General features: G+C 40.7%; 3 protein-coding genes across 3 annotated transcripts; 2 read left to right on the forward strand and 1 right to left on the reverse strand.

The window, feature by feature from the left end:
* Positions 1-1,471: 1,471 nt before the first annotated feature.
* On the reverse strand, positions 1,472-5,302 carry LOC116248401 (probable serine/threonine-protein kinase PBL7). The gene is made up of 5 exons (XM_031621172.2): positions 5,050-5,302; positions 4,102-4,280; positions 2,994-3,183; positions 2,449-2,840; positions 1,472-2,113 (listed from the first exon to the last, which is right to left on the reverse strand). The coding sequence occupies exons 1-5, from the start codon at positions 5,150-5,152 to the stop codon at positions 1,790-1,792; spliced, it is 1,188 nt and encodes a 395-aa protein (XP_031477032.1). The 5' UTR covers positions 5,153-5,302; the 3' UTR covers positions 1,472-1,789.
* Positions 5,303-10,701: 5,399 nt separating this feature from the next.
* LOC116248492 (E3 ubiquitin-protein ligase SGR9, amyloplastic-like) lies at positions 10,702-12,160 on the forward strand. The gene has a single exon (XM_031621311.2). The coding sequence runs from the start codon at positions 11,102-11,104 to the stop codon at positions 11,975-11,977; it is 876 nt and encodes a 291-aa protein (XP_031477171.1). The 5' UTR covers positions 10,702-11,101; the 3' UTR covers positions 11,978-12,160.
* A 2,559-nt stretch (positions 12,161-14,719) lies between these two features.
* LOC116248262 (thioredoxin-like protein AAED1, chloroplastic) lies at positions 14,720-17,276 on the forward strand. Its single transcript, XM_031620947.2, has 9 exons — positions 14,720-15,052; positions 15,247-15,391; positions 15,467-15,512; positions 15,893-15,952; positions 16,223-16,259; positions 16,345-16,424; positions 16,549-16,640; positions 16,806-16,866; positions 17,019-17,276. Exons 1-9 carry the CDS (start codon positions 14,851-14,853, stop codon positions 17,076-17,078), a joined length of 783 nt encoding a protein of 260 aa, XP_031476807.1. The 5' UTR covers positions 14,720-14,850; the 3' UTR covers positions 17,079-17,276.
* The last annotated feature ends 400 nt before the right edge of the window (positions 17,277-17,676 follow it).

Genomic DNA, 17,676 nt, shown 5'->3' on the forward strand with positions numbered 1-17,676 from the left:
TTTTGAATTCGAATTGGGTATAAAAAGATTTAAAATGGTTCAAGTTTTCATCGCACTTGTATCTAAACTTGAGCACTAGCCGAGTCGAGCTTGAGCTGGGTCAGTCGAGCTTGAGCTGGGTCAGCTCAAGCTCGGCTTGATTCATGAAACCTTGAGCTCGAGCTCGATGGTATGGTAGTACTTCACGGCTGGTGCTGGCGGTTGATCGCCGGTCGTCGGTGTGGTAGTGCCGGTGCTGCCTAAAGGAACTATCAGATGGAGACGGAGAGAGTAAGGAGAAGGAAAACGCATTAAATGAGAAAATGAAATGGACGTTTCATGTTAAATAGTGTTCGCTGTTTGGTCTTTGTTCGAGCTTAAAAAGTTGAGTTCAACAAACGCGAGCTCGAACTCGGATCGACTAAAAAAGACGAGCCAAGACATGAGCTTAACCTTCTTTAGCAAAATGGTCGTCTGCTCGTCGAGCCAAGCTTTGACGAGCAACAAACTTGAGTTGCTGAGCTCGTTGTTCAACATTTCTTATACCTATTATAGAGTAATTGGTAAAATATCAGACCACTTAGGTAAAGGATAAAAACTTTGTCTCTTAAGTTAAATCTGTGTTAAGAAGTGTTCTAAACAAAATGTGAACCTCTTTATATTTATATAAATACTAACTTTATATAAATAATGTTTTAGCTCAAGTTATTTTTGTAAAAAGTTGACATTTGCTGCTATCAAAATTTTATATATTACAAGAGCTATTCATTTTTCAATTATTAAAAAATATTATTAAAATAAAAAATAATCAATTTAATATATGTTTATCACCAAATCACTATTAAGAACATCATATCTATAAGATTAGATAGCAAAAAAAAAAAAACTTTAATAATCAATTGTCGTTGCTCTGGCCTTTGTAGTCCGATCGAATTATTTGGTGCTACTCGCTAACAGTGGGATCAAGGATATTTCCAGCAAAAAAAATATATCGAAGAGTTAACGTCAGGTTTCTGAGTTTACCCGAATCTCGGGTCCCTTAAACAAGTTGTCTGACCATTACCAACTTTCTTCCATTACATGTAAAAATCCGGATTTACTTAATTTTTATAATATTGTGCATCCGGCATTTACTAAATTTGTATAATATTGTGCATCGAATCAGAACTGAAGAAAATGATTAGCCTTTAATAACCGAAAAAACAGAACTGAATTGCTAAAGCGATGAAAATATAAAAGGATTATAAAGTTAATCACCTGATAACCCCACGCAACTCACGGCTTCATAGGGACTTGTTCTCCCAAGAAAGCGTATTAAGAGCAACGACATTATAGATCGAAAAGTAAGCAAAAAAGAGTATTACAGGAAGAGCCGAAATCAGCGCAATAGAAGTTTTAAACTGCAATGGTGAAGAACAAGAGAGAGCAATGAACAAGCGAAACTTCTGAATAGGAGTCTTGAACTGCAACAGTGAAGAGCAAGAGGGAACAATTAACAAACGAAGCCGCTGACTGATTCTGCATTATAACGTATGATCATCTCTAAGAGCAACAAAACAGGAACTGGAGGATAGATACAAGGGGTTGAATAGACGCGGACATATACATTGACACAATGAATTTCCTGAAAATACATATGAGTAATTACATGTCAAGATGACAGCAAATCGTGAGGCAAAATTTGATTGCAAATAATACAAAGGGAGAAATCGGTACACTTGTGAGAGAGATAATAATGATCCAGTGTTGCATACACGCTCCACCGTGCTATCTTAGCAAGAATTCTGAACCTCTAGGATCAGTCGTAGGATCACTCGTTCTTGCTTCTAGCAGACTGGTCTACTTCAGAAGGGTCATTTTGATTCTTGTTGGTGTCTCTTCTAGAATGAGGTGGAGTTCCAGGAGCGAAACGGAAGCTATGAATAGGATGAGTATCAGGGTCATACTTTTGGGACGCAAGGTAGGTAAGAGCAGTGACCAAATCTGATACTTGAGGTCGCATTGTTGCCTGTTCTTGGACACACATTGCAGCAACAGCAAGTGCTTGATACAAGCCCCTCACTGGGAACAGACCCTCAAGCAAGGGATCTGCCATTTGTGTGAATTTCCTTCTGTCTTTGAACAATGGCCGAGCCTGAAAGCATCCATAGATTCAATTACTGGATGGAAAGAAACATGGTTGTTATCCTGATTAATAGAAAGCCAAATGTGAATTCATTGGAAGCTCTGGGATAAAGCTTCCGCACAAAACCAACACAAGTAATCCATGCAAGTTCGATGACTGCTAATATCTTTCTAGAAACCCATCTCAGATGATTGCATAAATTCAGATCCAGAGAAAAATCAGATAACAAAAGCATAGGCATAAAAGTGTAGGTTCACCATTGCAAAATGCATCACTAAATTGCCGATAAAGAACAATATAATCTGTTGTTGAAGTAGTATATGTGAAATCAAAAGATGACCTACCCATGCAACAAGGTTTTGCTCTCCCGCAGCTCGGGAATAATCAATTGCTCTTCTTCCTGTGATAAGTTCCAGAAGCACCACACCGAAGCTGTAAATGTCAGACTTCAGTGTAAGCTGCCCGGTCATTGCATACTCAGGTGCGCAATACCCATATGTGCCCATCACTCTTGTGGAAACATGGGTATTATCTCCAATCGGACCAAGCTTTGCTAGCCCAAAGTCTGACAACTTTGGATGAAATCCTTCGCCAAGAAGAATGTTGGAGCATTTCAAGTCACGATATATTACAGAAGGCTTAGCTTTGACATGCAAATATTCTAAACCCTTTGCTGCACCAGCTGCAATTTGCATTCTAGTATTCCAGTCCAATGGTTTTCCGTCAGACGTCAAATCTGTGTGGAAAAGTGATGAGTTCTCTTTAGAAAGCCATATGAAAAGAACTAGAATTGGATATAGATGTATTATGGAGAAAGAAAGTAAAAGGAAAGGACTTCTGAGAATTGGGGGGTGGGGTGGGGGAGGGGGTGTGTTTGAGGGGAATTTACCATGTAAGTGATCTTCCAATGATCCTAAGGGCATGTATTCATAAACCAACAGCCTCTGGTCTCCATCAGAGCAGTATCCAATGAGATTGACAAGGTTCTCGTGATGAAGAAGGCTTAGCATTAAGACCTCGACAAGAAATTCCCTATTGCCTTGCAGGCCATTACGGTCAAGCTGCTTGATAGCCACAACCTGTGATATGAACAGTTGGAAATTTCTCAGAAAATTCACTGTTTAATAGAATGACATGCTGCTTAACATGTTTTCTCATATTCTCACCATAAAGATGCAGCCTGAAATAGGACCTAACTTGGAGGTAGAGCGTGTCTAGACTCTAGTACGTAGAAATAATGCTTGCCATAGGAAGGTCTCTAAGTAAACTAATTTAGTAAACCACGTTCACAATATGGAAACAACTGAACATGGTTAAGCAAGACGCAAAGGAATATAGTCCTGCAAGACCAATGTCAGCCTGCACCAAATCTGAGTTTACATGGAACTGAGTGTGGAACTCCAGGGAGGGGATGACAGGGCTTCAAACAGCAATAAATTCGACGGAATTTACAAATGCATGCTTCACAGAAACAGCTCTTTTTCTACTTTTTTTTTTTTCAAAAAGGAAAGAGAAAAGAACCTCTCTCAATCAAAGAAGCAGGTTTGCAAGCCATTCTAGAGTACCATGTTCTGTTTTCCTGATTTGGGGAGCTGTAAATGAATCACCATTTACTGACTACTGAGTCCTTCAAAAAATTCAAACAGAGACAAAGCTTCACTTCCAAGGGTACTATACTAAAACATCAAATTTATCTGCCACTGCAAGTCGTTGGCAAGTGAACTGCAAGCAGCATAATGAGTTTGAGATTGAGGAAGGAAGATATAAGCTATCAACCAATCCACGATATCAACCATTACATGGTCCACAACTTCAGACACGCAATTTCACATATATTGAAGACATTTTGAATGGAGAAAGGAACAAAAACAAAGACTAATTTACCAAATTATGATTAAGAGTTGGCAATACTCCCATTTTCACACGAAGCAGAAAAAAAAGGAAATGCATGTGGCAAAATGCTTTAAGCAATAAGTACGGGAGGAAAAAAACCAAACCTGATTGGTGCTCTCTAAACGACCCCTATATACTCGACCGAAACCTCCCTCACCCAAGAGACAATCCTCTCTGAAGTTGTTCGTTGCTGCTGCCAATTCACGAAAGCTGAATACCTGAGCGGAAATAGATCCATCCTTAACAACTTCCTTCTCTAGCGATGAATTTTTCTTCAAATTCTCTGAAGGAGAAAAAAGTTAAAAATGTAAGAAAAAAATAAAGCACAACTAATTGCGTTAATCTGCCAAAAAACTGTTTGTTCCATGAACCAAGATGAAATCAGCATGACCAAAACTTGCCTACATTTATCTATTTTCAGGGAGACCCGCTGATTAACGAATTATCCTCTTCATATCACGTGCCAATTTACATGAAAAATCGTTTTCCAAGAACCGATTAGTGGTTCTATAGAGCATAACAATTTAAAATGGGGAAACGGGACAACTACGAATTACCACTACCACCATCATAACTCCACTACATTTTCTACCGGCCAACGATACAGAGAAAATTAACGAAAGGGAAGTAAATTTTTTGAGGAATGAAAAAGATGAAGCGACTACTGAACATAAGCATAAGAAGATGTAGACGGCCGAAGCCGAATTCCTACCCTGGAGGCTAGACTATTATAACAAGGAAACAAGTGATTCCCACCAAAACCCGCGAACCATTCAAAAACGTCGAAAAAATCGCAACCAAATGACCGACCCCAATTTCTCGTTCAACAAAAACACCAAAAACCAAGCTCTTGGTAGCCTCCGACCACCACAAGCACCACACATAAAAATAATGATTCCATAGAGGAAGAAGCGAGAGAAATGAATGAAGCAGAGAAAAAAGAAAAGAACGAATCCACATTTGCGAATCAATGCTTATCGAAATCCCCCAAAAGAAGGAAACCTATTTATCGAAGATTCAAATGAGGAACCATGGAGATGGTTCTCGCCTACCTGGAGACGGCTTCTGATCGTCGGATTTCTTCGCGAGCTGCTGCGGTTGCTTCTGCCGCTGCCCCTTCCTCTTCGATCCTCCCGAACGAGCGAAACAACCCATCTACAAGAACCTCGATCAATACCGCAGAAAAGAATCCACGAATCGACAGAAGACCAAGAATTCAATAAGAGGATCGAAGCCGGAAGGCGTAATCGATCTTTGGCGACTTTCCGACGATTCCAGACAGGGAATATCCCTCCCTCCCCTCCCCTCTCTCTCTCTCTCTCCCCCTCTCTCTGTCTCTGCGCGTGCCTTCAGAGACTCGGAAGACCGAAAGAGCCAACGAGAGAGCGAGCGAGAGACAATCCCTCGCTTTCGTCAAAGCCAAGCCCTCCGTTTCCCATTTATTGTTTTTGGGGTTCACCTTTTTTTTTGGGGGGCTCCTTTTCTTTTTCAAATTCAAATAACTTTCCACTTCTATCCGGGTCGGACCCAATACATTATGCAGATACAGATATATCCAAAACCATGGATTCACTTTAATATTTTATCAAAAATAAACTTTTTTTAAAAATAAATTTTGCTCTATTTCAAAAATACATATAGAACAATGAGACGTGAATGCCATCTGGGTATTTTTGAAATTTGTATTTTATTAGCACCCAGATAATACGAAATTGGCCAACATAAACCTTGATATTTATATTGTTTTTGTTTAAATTAATTATTTGTATTTTCACGTATTTTAAAGAACACGGCTACTGGCTGGAAGAACTACCTTCACCAGAAAGCAGAAGCATTATTCTGGACGTTTCTTGCCAAACCATTGAACTTCTTTCTAAAATATCTTTAACATTAATTCTGCCAATAAAATTGTTAGTTTAGGTAGGAACTTGTCTTTTTTTCTCATAAAAAATAATAAAAAAGAAAACCCAAATTTCTATTTTTTTTCATTTTTCAAATTATCTTTTGTCATCAAACACTTTCTTTTATTTGTTACTTTGATCACACACCCGTCGTGTCTTATTGCAAATTTTTATTTTATTTATTTTTATAACATCAAGTTAATTTTTAAGAATATCCCAATATTTCGGTGAAAGAAAAAAAAAATTTGAATATTTGCAAGATTTATAAATGGATTAAAAGAACAGTCTTTACCAAACAATATTGGATTAGGTATTTACATGTGAGCGGATACTTTTCACATATAAAATAAGCCATATTAAATTGGGGTTTGATACAAGAAATCAGACAACAGATCAACCGCCCAACTCTAGTCGGATTTTATAACACCAACTCCAACTACGTCAGTTCAGGGGGATTTTCATATTCAAACTTCCCACAAAACAGTTTCGAATCGGATCGATAAAACCAAATCTGATCTGGTGGCAGGATTCAAGAGTTCATTTTTAAATATTTTTTAAACATTTTAAATTTTTATCATTTTTATATTTACGATATATTTTAGCCGATAAATAAGTTGGAAGGCCTTAGCCCAGGGTCCGGCCGGAGCTAACCTAACTTAAATAAATAAGATGGAACGTTGTTTCCCGAGTGCGGCCGGCTCGCCCGTAGATTGGGCCGGACGACGCGTTTTATCCAATAAATATTCTAAAACAGCGTCCGGACCATTTTTTTTTTACTTATACACAATGGGTAGGGTATACCCAATTACTTTAAAATTAAATTGGAGATAATTAATTTTAATAAATGTTAGAAGCATTACTTATACAAAAATGGCCCTAGCGGACGACCGGATCTGAGTTCCGGCCGGCTGACGGAGAATCTGAAAATAAGTGGTCCTTCGGCGTCAATATAAAAAAGGAAAAGGGGGAACAAAATAATTTTGGCAGAACAAATTGCAGTTATAAGACTTTGTCAATAACCAAAGGCAGGGTGAGAAGGGAACAGGAAGGCGGAAGATATTTTGGGTGGTGAGATTTAGTTAGGGGCCCTTATCAGATGGATATGGGTCGGATCGTGCAAGATCTAATCCAAATGAGATAGGCTTGTGGGATACGGCAAGAGTCCATAGGGGCGCTTCTAGCAAGTAAACTAAAAGATATTATTTCTTCACCTTATTCGATCAAATTATATATATATATATATATAAGAGGCATTTCTAGACAGCTACATTGAATGATCTTGACCGTTCCATCTAATTTAATGGGATTGACAGGCACCCTTTTTATTTTGGGTCATTTGGCAATGGAAAAATCAATCATTGTGTATGAAATTTTTTTATAAGTTGGAGACTATAGTAATGCTCCAACTTTCCTGACATATGCAACTTTGGCTCGATAGTTGCAAAGGAGATTGTGACAAGGCCATTAAAGAGGGTATTCTAATGGCTTGGGCTGGTTCCTTGATACTTGAGCCGGCCCATTAAAAAAATTGATCGAGTTCAGTTGGCCCTAGTTGGATTTCTGGCCCATTAAAACATGAAATATTATGGGTTTCAAACATGAATTGATATCAAACTAGGTACCCAACAGGTATAAAGTTGACGGTTGGCTTGGACGCAATAAGCAAGCGGGGCTTGAGCTACTGGCAAGGGCTTCAGGCCAACCCGAGCCCAACCTTGTCGAGTCTTGGGCCAGCCCAGCCCTACCCTATGCCTAGCCTTGGTCAAGAATATAGATGGCTGAGCTTCTAGTTTGAAATCTCAGGTTTGAGAACATTCTATTAACGGGCTTACTTGTAAGCTTGACAAGTACCCGGTACCTGTTCAGATCGGACCCGGGCCGTGGCCCAAAAAAAACCAGTCCGGGTTGACTCGATTGGTCCCAATTCGGTCTGATTAACTTTTTTTAATATTTCTATTTAATAATAATATACATGTTATTATTAAAAATATATTTGATATTTCAAAATTTTTATTTATGTTTTCAATAAATATTTTTTTATTGTAACCAGGTTAGGCCCGAGCTCAGCTTTGGAGCATCAAGCCGGACCCGGGCTCGGGTTTGGGGCATCAGGCCAAACAAGAGTACATGACATTTAGTGTTACCGGATACAATAGATTGTTTGTTGGAGATTACATTTGATTATATAACATTTGAATAAAGTATATATGTCTCTGGAAACAAAAGTTCACTACTTTATAGACCTCTACAAATTGTTTTGGTGGTCTCCATGGATGTTTTTGTACATTTTTAATAGTTTTTAAAGAAGCTTCCAGATCCCTACATCCCTAGACATTTAGGAGCTAAATAATTAAACTAAACGTAGAGCTTTCAACAAAAAAAGTATGCCTTGAAAAGATCACTCGATTATCTCTCCACCGTGAACTCTTAAATCTTTAGGGCTGCTATTTGGTAATAGTAACAAATGGTGGTTATTTGGCAATTGGTTACTGTTTATTAATTTGCACAAAATCAAATTGATTACAACAGTTTCATGAATTTACTTCAATCTTTTAAGACATGTTTATAAAACAGTTTGTACGTCGGTTCACCCAATCACAAATTAGTTGCTTTTCACAACATTGGTGTAAACTGCTTTGAATCCACAGTTGATCACAAATTAGTTGTTTATTTTGAACTTTTTATTAGTTTTTCATGTGTTGGAAAGAGTGAAGTGAGTTAATCAGAACATTCTTCATCTGAAGCCAATTAGAATGTCCCACGAATCAAATACGTTGTAACATTCTTCAGTTTACTTTGACCAAATGAGACGGACGAACTTAAATAATATGCTCTATGAAATTTGTTGGAAAGAGCCAAACTTAATGCGAATGTTTTTCTTTTGGGTATGGAATTGGATTCAAACTCGACTTATAATACTATATTTTGTTTGTGTTGAATTAAAAAGGGATCTGTTGTTTGAATTCCATAGTTGCAATCATGTTTCGATGTGTTGTTCGAGGTGCAAACTGCGGCAAGCACAACATTCAAGTCAAATATGTAAAAGTTTGAAGGTATAAAGGTTTGACCTAAGAAGTATATACATATATATTATAATTTAAAAAATTTACTTAACAAGTACTGGTTAGAAAATTTTAGAATTTTAAAGAACACCAATATATATAAACGAGAAACATTATTGTGAAGTATCAATACGAATACACAGCATTAGGATTATGTAAAAGTTAATAAAAAACAATAATATGAAAATTATCTGCATATCAACTAGATGGTATGTAATATATATTGTTGACATGGACAAACTTCCTAATCGCATAAACTATCTAAAAATGGAAAAAAGGGGTCACATATGGTATGAATTACTTGTTCGAATCCAATGTCCGAAACCCCATATAAGAAACCCAATTAGGAATGAATGTGACGATGTGAGATCCGAAAAGATCTCGATAATCTGGATATTATGTCGCTCCATTCTGCATTGTTTGGGATCATGGCCTGGACAACGGCTAGCCTCCACTCTAAAAAGAAGCGTCATCCACAGATTGACATGACAAACATTTCTTCTTCTTTTTTTTAAAGGCCGTAGCCATCGTCTTCTTCCACAGCATCAACGGGTACCGCCATTATTTGCTCCGCCTGCGTCCCAGAGAGATGAGTCCAAAATCCAAACTGGTCCTCTTGTCCAGATTCGCTTGTCCGTTTCTGGACCAGGACGCTAAGGTGGCCATCACCAGATACAGTCTGGCGATCAATCCAAATTACCTTCTGTTCTGTGAAAGGCATAAATCCTGTTATGTATTTGCTTGAAGAGTGGAATGTACAGGAGATGCGAAGATTTGGATCCCAAGATGAAACGCCGGTCGAACGATGCTCATGACCTTCGTCGGAAGAGCATTCTCGTTTTCTTATGCTTGTTCATATTGATCACGAAACGAACAGCTTATGAACTTGGAGCATGTAATGAGGATTGCAGATACAAAGGAGGCATCGAAAAGAATAACCAAATATTTCTGAAACCCAAACAGAGTTTAAAGTGTGATGAAATCAAATAAATTTAACGTGTGCATTATATATACATGGATTTCTTCCTATAGTTTTGGAGTGAGAAATCTTTCTGCTTGTCACAATACACTGGTTGATACATTGCACCAAATGGTGTGTTTAATCACACCTACCCAAATTTGGATCAGGAAATTCACAAATGATATCATTCATATATATATATATATAAGTGAATTATGAATCTGGTTATCTAATCAAGGCCGTTTATTAATCCAAATGAATGGTTGAGCGAAAAACACATACAAAAAATAGGAACAAATAATAATGATGAAATACCCATAACATTTTTTCTTATTTTTTTTATCAGTTTATTAATATGGATTAAAGGGTTTTTATTAGATGATTGAATGACTTAAAAAACGGATATATATATATATCGATACAAATAGTGGATCTCTTCACCAAGAACCACCACGCAATTTCACCATTTGGGGCCCTGGGCCAAAAGAAAAGTCGCAGTACCATATTTTAGAGTCTCAATTGATATGGGGGGGCTAAGGACTGTCCTTGAAAGAGAGGGAGTCCCACTTGTCTTGTGCGTCCATCCATCTCTAGATCATTCTTAGGCAGCAATGTGCATCTCTAGCAAGGCGAGCATCCAAAGCTAGCGACCAGATTCCCTTCACATGGCTCCCCTGCCCAAGTATCAGATGATTACCCCATGTTCTATAAATCACACAGTCATGTTCTGTTCTGATATTTGTATCAATACAATTACCAGGCGCAGTAACCCAGTAGATATCACCATGGAAAGGCACACAAACTCTTGTCGACGTTTGAGCAGACAACTCTATCTTCATGCCCCATCCAGTTGACTGTAGAAGAAGAAAAAAGAAGTAAAGAAACTCTGTTTATTATTATTATGTGCACCAGACCAAAGCGAAGAACGAAGAAGAAAACAAAGGCAAGGCCAAGCAAAAAGCAGAGAATGATGGGAGAAGCCCACGTGAATCGAGCACTCCCTCGCATATAAGATAAACGGCATCGAATGTAACACGTCTTCCATTATGAATGTCCCTGCCGTCCGCCCAGGTACCATATAGATACGACGCACGATTTGGCGCGTCGGATCTCCCACCAAATTCTCGAGCAACTCCCTCTTGCTCCCTGACTCCGATCAACTCTTTCTCTTTCTCCTCTAATGAGTTCGATCTCTGATACCATCATGCGAGCTATGGAAAACTCCGGCGGCCGTCCGTCGTCCGAGACGTTGAAGTTGGCCGCCGGGGAGGCACGCTTCCATTTTCAGAGGCTCTGCTTCCTCCTCCTGTCTCCCTACCATTTTGCCCGCACCTTCCGCCACCTCCAATCCCTATCCTTCGAGCAAAAGACCGTGATGATCGGGCGCACGCTGTTGGGGTTGCTTCGGAAACTCGCCTCATGGTCCGAGTTCGAGCCGCCAGTGCAGACCGCCGGTGGAGGTGGGGGTGGTGCTGGCTGTGGTTTGCGCGATTTCGACGCGGGGATTTTGCTGTTGCTCATATTCGAAGTTTTCGAACAAGACGAGGAGAGCGACTTGGAGGGTGGCCGGAAGCTGACGTCTCCGGCGGACTGGCAGGGGAGGTTGAGGGAGCACTGCGCGCCTAACGTGCTTAGCCTCGGTGGGTTCGGGTTGGATTATTGGTCGGTTCTGCGGTGGTACGTGGACGTGGTGGGGAGGTACGAGAGGGTTTGGAGGGCGAGTATCGGGCTGTTAGGCAACGGTGGCGGTGGAGAGAAGGCGGTGCGATCGGCTCCGGCGTCGGTGGCGACGGTGGTCTCGTTGGAGGAGGTGGCGGTGGTGGAGGAGGGGGAGGAGTGCGTCGTGTGCTGGGAGGAGATGGGAGGGTGGGCCGGCGGTGGGTGCCGGCTGGCCTGTGGGCACGTCTTTCACGTCGGCTGCATCGTCGGGTGGCTCAAGAAGGCCAGCACGTGCCCCGTGTGTAGGTTCGAGCTGCCCACCGACGACGTCGCCCTTGAGATCGACAGGCTTCGCCGGGTTCTTGCCGACAGGAGCCGCCATACATGCTTGTCCTAGCAAAATCTCTCTCTCTCTCTCTACATTATAATCCGATACATAATGATATAGAATAAGAAATGGTGTTAATCATGGTATAGTCATGTTTTGCATGTCTGAGACATAAAGTTGGTTGTTTTCTTGACAGAAATTAACATGATGTAAGTTGTTAACTAACAATTTTCTCTATCTTCTTAGAGTGCCCTTCTGATCTCTCTCTCTCTCTCTCTCTCGATACAGAATGATATAGAATAAGGTATGGTGTTAATCATGGTGTAGACATGTTTTACGTTCGCATGATCCATGAAAACAAGTTATTTTCTTGAGAGAAATTAACATGATGCAAGTTGACCTAACAATCTTCTCTATCTTCTTAAGGTGCCCTTCTGATCTCTCTCTCTCTCTCTCGATATTATTATCAGATGCAGAGTGATACAGAGTAAGATGTGGTGTTAATCATGCATGGTATGGTCACGTTTTACATTTTCCTCATGAACGAAATACGTTGTTTTCTTGAGACAAATTAAAATGACGTAAGTTGTTAAACTAACAATCTTCTCAGAATGCCCCTGTTTTCTCGAGAGAAGCATGATTAAACTCTAGCTTGCTCTTCTCATCGTTCTCTTTCTCTCTCCCCGTCTCTTTGCTAAACGACAGTGTTACGCCAATCGGAGCATGTGATGTCCTTCTGCGTGCAGTTGTCGCGGCATGGAAAAGAGAAGGATTCCTCCCTCGCTTCATCTTTCTCAGTAGAAGATGACGACGACGATGGTGATGGTCATGGTCGCTTTTCGGCGAAGGAAAAGGAAGGGGACGACTTTATAATAATATGGGCCCCTTCAACAACTACATGCTCTCCTTCCCTCACTCTTTTACTCACATGCATGTGCGCTTACCAGCAGCAGTACAAGTTGCAGTTTTATATATTGACTCTCATGATTCGATGGAGGATTGATCCCACTGCTAGAGCAAGGGCCGAAGTTCATTCTTGATCGAAAGATTGTACTGGGTTCAGTTGGTAAATCATCAAAGTCAATTCATAAGTGAATCCAAATGAGTAAGATGTCAATTATTCGGACATGATTCGATATTCAACTCAAATCCAAGTAATGTGGTCGATCCAGTTAGATGGCAGTCAGATGCAGATGAGATATGAAGTTTTTCTTACCAACTCCGATTAGAGATAGAAATTCATTAGTTCAAACTTGAATCTGATTCTAAGTCAAGTTAAGCAATACCTGAATAGTTGAATATGGTAACGAATCGGGTCTGTTGATGTCCTTATAAGTTTGGTATCAGATCAGTTTTTCAGTGAATCCAGCAGATATCCGATTCTATTGGGTGCCAAAAACTTGTACATGTCCAAATCTAAATTAGAACTCAAGTAAGCAAATATCCGTCCGAAGTAACGGGAAATGGAAATTTCTGCATTCGATCCAAATCTAGCTCGCTTACATCCCAATCATTAATAGCATGGCCTTTGTACTCTTCTCTTTTTCCTCATCAAAATGTAGCGGCCGAGGAATCTTGATCAGAACTTGTATGTAGAATCAATGTAATTATCAGAACCGGCCAGCGATTTAAATCCAGTAAATGGCAAATAATTAACCAATCCAATTCCATGGCCGATTCAAGAAGCGCGTTTCTCAACTTTTGATCATCTCTAAGAATTATTATAAAGATATTTCAGTTTTCATTGTTTTTACTTTTTTTTTTATATATAAATTTTACAATATTTTGGCCTGTTTACAATAGGCTCAACTGAATTGGTCACAGTTCAACAAATGGTACTATGAACTAATATTTCACCTAAAGCACAAGCCTGTTGAACAATTCTACCTCCTGTCATTTTAAACTAATGTAGAGTAAGGCTGGGCATCGGGTCGGGCCGGGCCGGACCGGCCCGATAAAAATGTAAAAATGAACCCCAATAACCTAAACGGGCCGGCCCGAGGCTCGGCCCGTTTCTAAACGGGCTGGGCCGGGCCCAAGTCATATCGGGCCTCGGGATTCGGTCAAGGCTCGAGGCCCGGCCCGGCCCGATTAATAATGGGCCGGGCGGGCTGAGATGGGCTTCGGCCCGGCCCGTTATTGAAAAAACTCAGACACAACGAATGCAGGAGGCAGCACAATTTACAGCTTCAGATGATGAAACACCATGGAGTATCAAGTTCTTTTATAGGCACATTGATAGTTTACAGACTGAAGACCTTCACGGCAGCCGGCACACGGTCACCGGAGAAGGCAGCCGATAGCGACGGCGACGACCGGAGGAGCAGCCGATGGGCGAAGAGGAGGCAATGCCGCAAATGCAATCTCTCGAGTCTCGACGGGCGACGGTGACGACGGAAGGTCGAAAAGTAAACCCTAACTCTCTAAGCTCAAGTTCATTTTTATTTAACCCTAGGTCCCTAATGAGTAACGAAGTTCATTTAAAAAAAAAAAAAAAAACGTGCTTCACGGGCCGCCGCCGATCAAAGCGGCTGGCCCGCGCCCGGCCCGTTAGTTACCGGGCCGGGCCGAGCCCGGTAACTAACGGGCCGACTACTATAAAAGCAAGGCCCGGGCCCGAGACCGAGTCGGGCCGGGTACCGGGTACCCGGCGGCGGGTCGGTGCCCAGGCTTAATGTAGAGATGGGCTTCTTGAGTTTTGCTCTTTTCGTGGCAGAATCTCACTCCGGGCTTGTTTTTAGAATCCGCTCCACAAATGGAGGAGGAGTTAAAAGAGAGATACTTTGGACGAGGCAGAATCGGAGAAGGGTAGTCTGACACTTGTCTCTCTTCTGGCCTGGAAAAGCCTCTCGCTCTTTGTGAGGGACCTCAAATTGCTTCCCTGCCTGCTGCCCACGGAGCCAAAGAAGAGACCACCCTCTCTGCTTTCTTCCCGCCAGGAGATGGCCGCCGGCGCCGGAATTCCAGGGTCTCCGACCGCCATTTACGCGAGTGGCAGTCTTCAGTACTCGAGGACTGGCCTCTCTGTGACAAAATCAAGCAACGGAATCCCGTGGAAGGTCCCCCTCTATAAGAACTGGCAGAACGGCACGGTCTCCCTTCGGCGAAGAAGAGTAAGAGCACCTGTGGTATCGTCATCGTCAGGTACCCACTTTTCCCTTTTCCTTTCTTGTATCAGAGAAGCTAATCTTGAAGTAAAAAACCTCCACTAAACAATTTTTGGTGTCCTCTACGGCATATCATGAATAATTGGATTCTGGTTCTGCAATTAACTAGTTCAAATGCTTCACATGTTCTTAAACTGGCTAAGATATATATGCTTTTCCTGCTTTGTCCAGAGAATGCACCTCTTTCTGTGATGCCTGAAGATGCAGAAGCTTTGTTGGATGATGTTAAAGTATTAGACTTGTCAGGAAAGGAAATCCCAGTTACTGATTTATGGAAAGAAAGAAAGGCAGTGGTTGCTTTTGCTCGTCATTTTGGGTATTGTAATCACTCTCATGTGCTAAAGATGATATTATGCTGCACTTCTAGAGCTAATTGAGTGTGAAACTGCAGATGTGTTCTCTGTCGCAAGCGTGCTGATCTTCTTGCTTCTGTAAAGGTAAAATATGTGTAAATGTAAGAGTTAAATGGTTTCTGGGTTTTCTTTGAGTCAGCTCAATGCTTTCCACTGACCACATCCAATCAGTATGGTCTGTAAGTGAGTTTTTGAGCTTAGTGAAGAAAAATTGAGACCTCATTTTTTGAAGTTGATAGTCTTGCTCTGGCATGTACTTGAATCAAAATTGTCGTTCACTTGTCAGCGTAAGATATTGTGCCAAAAAAATTGGATTAGTTTTGATAACTTTTTGGACAAATGAGTCACAGATAGCTGTTGGTCATATTGTTTGAATGACGGGTTATCTTCGATCTTGATAGTTACTGTATCGTTTAGTGAAATCATGCTCTTAATTATCTCTCATTATTTAGCAATTTTTCTAGGATAAGCTGGACGATTGTGAAGCGGCACTTGTTCTGATAGGCCCGGGTAATCTTGAACAGGTAAGTAATGGTTAATCAAATGTTTATGTTGCTTTCAGACGATGTTTTCAGATTGATATTTCATTTGTTCAATTGGTGATTATCTGATCCTTAAGTGGGTAGTTTTTTATGGCTCCCTGTTGCTGTTCAGAAGTAATGATGTAGTTTTTAGGGATTGGAATTAGAATACAATTTCCATCTCTCCTATGATGTTCGACTCTTTGTTAAATTTTTTATTATTAGATTTCTGCTTGTTTCTGTTGGCTTAATTCCCGATTCCTGTTGATCTAGGCAAAGACATTTTCTGAACAGACAAAATTCAAAGGAGGTATGATTTTGAAAACGATAAAGAGTTCTGTATTCCTAAATGCCACTAATGATCAGAGTGCTTACATAATCTACTCCTTATGCAGAAGTTTATGCTGATCCCAGTCATTCATCATACAATGCTTTGAAGTTTGTTTCTGGAGTAACAACAACGTTCACTCCTGCGGTACACGTTAAATTTTGATATTTCGTTTGAATATGCGATGCTGAGATTCTTCAACCTCAAACTGATTCCTGATCAGGACATTCATTTGTAACACTTGACTAAGATTCTCTTTGTTCTGGCTTAGGCAGGTATGAAAATAATTCAATTGTATCTTGAAGGATACAGGCAAGATTGGAAGCTTTCTTTCGAAAAGGACACCGTCTCAAGAGGGGGTTGGTATGGAACTTAACTATCTCCTTCATTCATATGAAATCTGAGAGTTGGCATGCACCGAAACTTACATATACAGTGAATCGATAATGAAAAGTGTAGTTAATTTCATCGAATGCCGTGCATGAAACAGCATTATGGAGTCAACAAGTCTGCTTTTTGGTGTTGCAGGCAACAAGGGGGGATTCTTGTAGCGGGTCCTGGGAAAACCAACATTCTGTACTTGCACAAGGTTAGCATTCTTGAGTCCCTGCAGAATTCAACTTGTGAGAAGTCTTAGCGCGTGGCAAATTACAGATCTTTTTTACTGTTTGTTAGTCTTCCTTTCAATTTCTCATATTAGACTTCTCTTACCCCTTAACTTTGGTTCATCTGTTGGAACAGGACAAGGAGGCTGGCGATGACCCTGATGTAGAACAAGTTCTGAAAGCATGTTGCTTGTGAGGTTCTTTCAGTTGGCATTCTGCCGAACACAGCTGAGAAGGTTGTCTGGATATCATTATGCAGTTAGCCGCCCTGCTGCTGAGGTGGTCCCGCCATGATCTCTTTGACGATTGTTTGTGGCCTTTTATTAAATATAAAGTTGATGTATCTTAAACCATTATTGCTGTATTCAAGTTTATCTAGCTTTTAAATTTTTTCTAGTTGCGGTCACTCTGAAATTTACTCTTCTTGAATGATCTAGAGGACAAAAAACTTACGATACCCGGCCATTCCTCTCTCGCCTTCTTCTTCTTCTTCTTCTTCTTCTTTGGGAAGGTAGACGAGGTGGAGATTCAGTAGATTACCGATTTTGACCATCCCAGGAGAAGGAACCAGTGTGGAGGTCGCAGGCAGGAAACGTTGGAGAACAGATGATGAAGCAAGAAAGGAACAGGGGAAACTATTTTATACAAAATTAGCAAAAACCCGGTTTCGGAAAAAAACCACTTTTCTTTGGAACTCGGGTTTCATGGGATTCAGATCTCCTTGGAACTCGGTGATTCATGAGATTCAGTTCTCTTTGGAACGGGGGACACAAAATCATTCAAGGATTCCGCAG

The sequence above is a fragment of the Nymphaea colorata genome, chromosome 2 (assembly GCF_008831285.2).
Source record: "Nymphaea colorata isolate Beijing-Zhang1983 chromosome 2, ASM883128v2, whole genome shotgun sequence".
NCBI lineage: Eukaryota > Viridiplantae > Streptophyta > Magnoliopsida > Nymphaeales > Nymphaeaceae > Nymphaea > Nymphaea colorata.

Excerpts from the sequence above, each read along its gene's own strand:
- LOC116248492 (XM_031621311.2), top strand. The coding sequence starts at position 11,102 with ATGAGTTCGATCTCTGATACCATCATGCGAGCTATGGAAAACTCCGGC.
- LOC116248262 (XM_031620947.2), top strand. The coding sequence starts at position 14,851 with ATGGCCGCCGGCGCCGGAATTCCAGGGTCTCCGACCGCCATTTACGCG. Across the intron at positions 15,053-15,246 it reads TGTGGTATCGTCATCGTCAG|AGAATGCACCTCTTTCTGTG; the intron begins GTACCCACTTTT and ends TGCTTTGTCCAG. Across the intron at positions 15,513-15,892 it reads ATCTTCTTGCTTCTGTAAAG|GATAAGCTGGACGATTGTGA; the intron begins GTAAAATATGTG and ends CAATTTTTCTAG.
- LOC116248401 (XM_031621172.2), bottom strand. The coding sequence starts at position 5,152 with ATGGGTTGTTTCGCTCGTTCGGGAGGATCGAAGAGGAAGGGGCAGCGG. Across the intron at positions 4,281-5,049 it reads CGATCAGAAGCCGTCTCCAG|AGAATTTGAAGAAAAATTCA; the intron begins GTAGGCGAGAAC and ends TTTCTCCTTCAG. Across the intron at positions 2,841-2,993 it reads ATTGGAAGATCACTTACATG|ATTTGACGTCTGACGGAAAA; the intron begins GTAAATTCCCCT and ends TTTTCCACACAG.